Consider the following 7,433-nt stretch of genomic DNA (forward strand, 5'->3'; position numbering starts at 1 on the left):
CTTGTATCTTGCTATTGCCTGTACATTGTGGATAAAATAGTTTATAGATCAAAGTAGCATGATCAGAAGCATCTCAATTTAACTGGCACAAATTGGAGTGTGCAAAAGCTAAAATTTGGTTTATTTGCTGTAGCTTATCTTGCTTTCAAGAGATCATTCCACTAGCCTCTAGTGGTTTACAGCAGTATCTTTATAGAAAATACTCAATTCAAAAGCCTTTGTCGAAAAGAGCAACTGGCTACCAAGTTACAATGCCAGCACCCACTGTTGAAGTCCACACAGGTTCTCCTTACTTCTAAGCACTCAAGAGGTATTTTCACTCTGTGGCTTCCTTAATGAAGACACAACCTTATTCTGATTCATGAATTCTTTCCTCCAAGCCACCTGAGGAGCCTTGAACTCCAGCTCCTTTCTTCACATCACATAGAGCCTGTGAATCTGTCTTCAGTACTTGCCGTAGCTGTTGCTGCTTCACTGTTGGATATGGTGCCTGGGGCAAAAGTGAACTTCTTTTCAGAGCTAGCTGTTTTCAGGACTGTGCTCTTAGAATCAAAAAGAAAGACTTGTTATAATGGAGTGTTCCTAAGAAAGCAAATTATATCTTGCTTGATTTCTTCTCCTCATTTTCCCAGAAGCTCTCACAATGAAGGGGAAATCTACGGCCATTTGTGTGTCTGTCTGTCTCTCCTCTTCCTCTTAGGCTTGTTAGGGCTGTGCACTCATCACTTCCCCTCCATGTCTGTGAGGGTCTCCACCTATGTCATATCCTACATGTTCTCTACCCTGTAGCTTTTAGTAAAATACTATCTGCAGACCAGTAAGATTTTCACAACATACGCAAAGAGAAGTTTTTCTGTTTAGAAATTCTCCCACTCAATATAGCCTGATTTTTAATGTCTTCCTAGACTCATAAGAAAGCCAGCTTTGAGACCATGAGTCTCAAAGCTAATCAATAATTTCTTTGTTCTAGACCAATATTCTCAAACTTGAGAGTACATCAGAATCACCTGGAAGATTTGTGAAAACAGGGATTGCTTGGTCCCAGCAACAGAGTTTCCTATTCAGTAGGTCTGGGGTGGGGTTTGAGAGTTTGCATTTCTAACCAAGTGCCAAGGTGATACTGATGCTGATGACCATTTAAGAACCACTCTTCTAGACACAATCATATTTGTTTTTCAAGCAGTGGATGACCCTGACTTAATGAATTGGGGTGAAGCAGGAAATATTATTTAAGAAAATTAAGAAATACAATGGTTAAATGTTTTCAAAAAGTTTAACTTTATATAAATGGTACTTATGTATTGTTATATTTTAGAACAAGGAATCTTTCCTAAACATAAGAAAAGAGATAATGAATGAGAATCAGAAAGCCCTGATTTTATAATCAAGTACTCAATTACCTCGAATTATAGAGCATATAAATTCTGTAAGATAAAATCAGAGACCAGTAGAGATATTGCCACTATGTCCTCTAAAAGGCTGAAAATAATGTTGGCAACAACTTTGTAAATAATATTCACAAGTATCCATTAGCATCTAATTAATAGATGGTAGGCATTTCTCCCCATGCTATCTCTCCCCAAATCCCCACCCCGCACTGTCCCTCCTGTTTCCCCCCAACAGACCCCAGTGTGTAGTGTTCCCCATGTTCTTCACATGTACCCCAAAACCTAAAATGCAATAAAAAAATAAAAAATAAAATAGATGGTAGGGATCTGGCTTTCAGAAGTCATATAAAACCATCTAAGGTGTGCAATTACTTTTTAACTTCCAAGTTTTGTTTTTTTTAAATCATTATTTTTAAATCTTAAACTCAGATTGCAGCAGGTCTGTTAGATTGTGATGACAGTGTGAAGGAGTAGGCTTTACAATCATTGGATCAGACCTCCTGGGGTAAACCCCACCTTCTATTATACTCCACTGCTTATAATGAACTCAGGAAAAGAAAGGTGAAAGACAAAAACATTCAAATTAAATCATGAAGACTCTAACCTTATTTTGTTTTGTAGAAATGCAGGAACTGAGGCCTAAATATACCAACTTTACAAAGCTCATTAATAGAGACAGGTATAATAATTATGTCTTCAAACTGTGAGGCCAGGCTCTATTTTTTTTAAGTTGACAATACATACATTTATATAATCAGGAAAAAATGTAAAGTGAATTGTGTTTGTTGCTTTTGTAGTGAGTGATGAATTTATAGATTTCAAATCTTTTTTGATTATACTTATCGCATTTACAAATGATAACATTTATTTTCAGGAGCAACAAAACTCTGTTGTTGTTCTTGTTGTTGTTGTTTTCAGATTAAATGCCCTTATTCTTGTCATCAAAGAAGCAACAGGCTCAACCTGTGATATTGTAGGAGATAATTGCCCTTATTAGTCTATAATTATTTAAGCATCTTTTATATGCTGCTAAGGGCCTATGTATAGTTATATGTATAGTTTACAAATCAAAGCAAATTGCCATCCCCACACAAAAGGATGGGTTATAATTTTGGGTGCAATTAGAGAAGGCCGTGAACCTTTCTGTAATAATAACTTCTAAAAATTAAAATAGAATTCAAACCCTCTGGCCTCATGCTGGGCTGGGTACTTTATTAATATAAATATATACTCATATGAGAATTATTTTAAAAGGACAGGTGCTCACGCCTGTAATCCCAGCACTTTGGGAGGCCGAGACGGGTGGATCACGAGGTCAAGAGATCGAGACCATCCAGGTCAACATGGTGAAACCCCATCTCTACTACAAATACAAAAATTAGCTGGGCATGGTGGCGCATGCCTGTAGTCCCAGTTACTCGGGAGGCTGAGGCAGGAGAATTGCTTGAACCCAGGAGACAGAGGTTGCGGTGAGCTGAGATCGCGCCATTGCACTCTAGCCTGGGTAATAAGAGCGAAACTCCATCTCAAAGTAAAAAAAAAAATAAATAAAAATAAAAACAGGACAGGTGAGGAATAAAAGACCTCTTTTTCATGCTGGATGCTTTTGAAAACTAACTCTAAACTTGTAACTACCTGCTTAGATACTCCTAAATATCTGTGTAAGATTTAGCTATAAGGATAATCTTGGTATTTAAGAGATGCTGAATCTGTGGAAATTATCAGCTTCCTTTGACTGGAGACATTGCTTCTCCAAAAATGTGCTGAACCTCTGTATTTCCCAGTTTCTCAATGGGGCATTTGATGGTTCCCAGATTATAACCCTGGCACTTAAAGCTACAGTAATAGTACCACCCAAATAAAGCCAGGCTCTCACTGGTTATAAGAGCTAAGGAAACCTTTTCTTAAAACTAGCAAACAACCTTCCCAGGGGTAATTTAGGCAAGTAACTCAGTTCTTCCATTTGCAAATTCTTCTTCCAAGTACTGTGGTTTTGCCATTCTAGCTACATGATTTGGACATGTTGCATAACCTCAGCCCCCGCATCCATAAAGTGAAGATAGTAGTGCCCTTCTTGTAGGGCTGTTGTAAGGATTAAATAAGTTAATACAAATCACATACTTTGTAATATGGTACAGAGTAAACACTCAATAAATACCCAAAACTTGTTATTCTAGCCTTTATTCCCTTGTGTGGCTTTTTTCAATACAACTTTCAGCTGCATGGCACATCTTACTCCTTAGCACTTAAAAGTTTTGTCTTTGTCTCTTTTAAATCACTTTAGACATAAAGTAATCTGCATGCAAGCACTCATTACCTCCAAAACAAAATAAAACAAAACTCAGGCTGTGTTGCCTCCATAATCTGAAAAGTCTAGTATTCCAGATTATCAGATTGCTAAATAATTCTGATTGCCATTAGTTACCTTGAACCTTACGATTGCTCTGCTGTGTGAAGATAAACTTCTCCAGCTACAAGTTCTATACCCCCTTTACTTGCTTTCTGAGGAATCATTTGACTTTGTCATTCCCTGAGTAAAATTTTTAAAAATATATGAAAAATACTAATAATTCTCAGAAGAAATTGTTACTCTACCAGATGCAGAAAAAAAAAAGCCTATTTGCCACACAAGCATTCAGCCTTATATTTTACATATAGTTGTATAACATTAATCGGTTTTGCTGTCATTTTCTCTTTTTTCAGATTTGTACAAATGTAAAGTAGATAAAATGGTTCTCCATGATCAAGTAGTTACATGACTTATTTCACATTATATATTCCCCAGATTCTGTCTCATGTGTTTCACTGTCATATGTTAGTTTGGCAGCAGAATGAACTAAGAATGTATTAATAAATCGATGCAAACATTTTTATGTAAGCTTGTCACATGTACTGAGCAAAAGAAACTCAGAAATACAGAATAATCTCTTTTCTAGTTTTGTTTAGCTATAGAGAAAAGCAAGAAGTTTGGAGACAATAGGAAGGATGAACCTAACTACTAAATTGAATTGGGTTCTATAAAAAGCAGAGCTAGACAAGCAAATTCATTGTCTGTGGTCCTATTTTCAGTTGTGGTTATTGTAGTTTTCATATTTAGAGCTTCCTGATGTTAGCACCTTCTCCTCCTTTTGTGTTCAATATATAATTTGTCATATTTATAAAACAAGTCTGGCAGGTTTGTTTACATTTTAGAAGTCTTTCAAAAGAAAAAGATTGAAATCTTAGTCTTAAAAAGTTGTCATGGCATTAACCAGAGGTGTATCTGGCACACCCCATCTCAAGTCATGTCAGACAAGGAAAAGATAATGGTATGAAGCCATTATCATAAAATCCAGTACTGTGCTATGGTTTACATATATGTTTTTCATGTCCAATAATGTGTACACTTAAATTAAAAACTTCTGCCTTATCAGGGATGGTAGCATATAAAAAGTTTTGTCAACCTTTCTCCCTATTATGACATGTACACCACATTACCTGTGAAACCAAATCGACTTTTATTCATTGGTTACAAGAGCTAAAAAAAACCTGTTTTTAAGCCAGGCGCGGTGGCTCACGCCTGTAATCCCAACACTTTGGGAGGCCGAGGTGGGTGGATCACGAGGTCAAAAGATCGAGACCATCCCGGTCAACATGGTGAAACCCCATCTCTACTAAAAATACAAAAATTAGCTGGGCATGGTGGCACTCGCCTGTAGTCCCAGCTACTCGCGAGGCTGAGGCAGGAGAACTGCTTGAACCCGGGAGGCGCACAGCGCCACTGCACTCCAGCTTGGTGACGGAGTGAGACTCTAGTCTCAAAAAAAAAAAGAAAGAAAGAAAGAAAGAAACCTTTTCTTAAAACTAGCAAACAACCTTCTCAGGAGTAATTTAGCCAAGTAACTCAGTTCTTCCATTTGCAAATTCTTCTTCCAAGTTGGTATATTCTGTGGCCACAGCATACACAGCTCAGCTCTTTAGATCAGCATTACAATTCAACTTTAACCTCTGATAAGCTCTAAAAATCATGTTCACACACTTTGCATTGATCATTTCTGACTATCATATGAAAATAAGGCTCCTTTTTCCCTTCTAGGTCCAAACTACCGTGAAGCGCCAATGGGCCCAATTCAAAATTCAATGGAACCAGCGTTGGGGGAACCGCCCCTCTAACCGCTCCTCTCGCGCTTCAGCAGCAGCTGCAGCTGCCGCCGCCACCGCTGCTGCTGCTGCTGCTGCCGCCGCCGCGGAGGCCGACAACATCCCGGTTTTCATCTGCCATCAGGAGCCGAGGAATGTACCAGCCAACAGCCAACGCGAGGAGAATGCTGAGATGATCCCTTTGAACATCATAGAGCAAGAGTCATCTGCTTGAATGTGAAGCAAACACAGTATCATGATCACTGAGCCATCATTTCCTGGGAGAAAGACCATGCACCTAAAGTGATCTCCATCCTCCCAGGAACCGAACATATCATTTGTGAAGAATTATTCAGTGAATTTGTCCATAGTAAACCTGAAGAAAGTTATTCTTGGTACTACTGCTTTGGGAGACAGTCTAGGAATGGAGTCTCCCACTGCAACTTGTGAACTCCATCATTCATCCAGGACTGAGATGCAAATGTCACAGTAATGCAAGCAAAGTATCAAAGAAACACAATGAAATTGACCTAGTTCAGATACAGGGTGCTCCTTGTTGATATTGAGCTATTTATACCTTTGAAAAATTAAAATCATTCTCAATATTTTTCTTTTTAACTCTAGATTTTGAATTAGAGTATTTCTGTATTTGACTATGGATCTGATTTTTAATTTTTTTTAATTTTACTCAATACTGATGTTACTGAGAAGTTTTACCATCCTTACAATGTAAACCACACGAACTACGTGACCTCTGCAAGACAAAGTAGCTTTCTAATAGACAGATGACTAAATATGTGAAGAAAAAGACCTGGCAGGAAGATGTATGCTTTGAATGCAAAAGAAATTTAGAGTCAATTTGCGGGAAACATTACATGCTCAGCTTGGTTTTGGATAATCCTGTCCATTGGGCAGGCCCTAACTGCTGTAAGGAATTGGTCTTACTGTTGAATGTACTTTGGTTGCTGACATTTATAAACTGAGAGGTCACAAAGAATCCATCACTAAAAATTTTTACAAAACTGCCAAAACTATAATTCTTAGTGGAAGACAATATACTCTCTTTAAAGAGAGTTTTCCACTTTCCTAAACTCCAGGATTTATAAAGCAAATTACTTCAAGGTTTATAAAGCAGATTACCTCTTGCCCTTGGGTGCTATCTAGCAGTAAAAGATAAATTTGTTGAAAACTGGTAATTAAAAGACTCCATATAATCCATTAACTGCTTTCCACCCAGCTTCAAAGCTTAACAAGATCTCAGTCTTTTCCAGAAAGATTCAAGAGGGCGAATTAGAAATCAGTTTGTGGTTGACCTCTTGTTTCTTGTTATTAGCAAAACAGGAGGGGGGGAAATTGCTACAAATTTAACCATAAATCAATTCATTTTAAAAGTTTCTCATTAAAATCCAGTATTACAGTCCTATATCTCTCTTTACTTTCCAGTATCAGATTTTTGAAAATCCCTGAATAAACCAGTATCATTACTGGTACCTAAAATTAATTTGTGAATTTGCAACAGTAATCAGAGTTACCATTATTTAATTTGTATACTAAATGAGGAGATACATTGAAATCCTCCAAATCTCCAGTCTCATCTATGTCATATTTTTCCATTGCCTTTCAGAAATGATTTAGTTGTGGAAAGACAATAAATTGATTTGTTATGGTTATATATTTAGTGCACCCAGAGAAAATTATATTTCTACAGAGAAAATGAATTTTGGATACTAAAGTAGTTTAAGTCTCCTTTACTGCATATAAGGGGGGAATTGAAAAGAAGGTATTTTTCCAATCACAGTGTTATGTAGTATTGTTCTATTTTTGTTTACAAATATGGAAAACAGAGTATTTCTGGCAGCTCTGGTACAAATGTGATAATATATTGCTAAAATATTTTAGATGTTTTATGCTAATATAGTAGGGCCT

At 37.1% G+C, this 7,433-nt stretch overlaps 1 protein-coding gene across 1 annotated transcript in view; it reads left to right on the forward strand.

Moving 5' to 3' along the window:
* The window catches only part of CALCR (calcitonin receptor), a 69,846-nt gene extending 64,104 nt beyond the window's left edge, over nt 1-5,742 (forward strand). Inside the window, exon 12 of the mRNA XM_012450900.1 lies at nt 5,464-5,742. Within this exon, the coding sequence (XP_012306323.1) occupies nt 5,464-5,742 (279 nt within the window). The remainder of the gene's footprint in view (nt 1-5,463) is intronic.
* Nucleotides 5,743-7,433: the final 1,691 nt, after the last annotated feature.

The sequence above is a fragment of the Aotus nancymaae genome, unplaced genomic scaffold, assembly GCF_030222135.1.
Source record: "Aotus nancymaae isolate 86718 unplaced genomic scaffold, 86718_ANA_hifiasm-v0.15.2.pri h1tg000025l, whole genome shotgun sequence".
In the NCBI taxonomy this organism is placed as follows: domain Eukaryota; kingdom Metazoa; phylum Chordata; class Mammalia; order Primates; family Aotidae; genus Aotus; species Aotus nancymaae.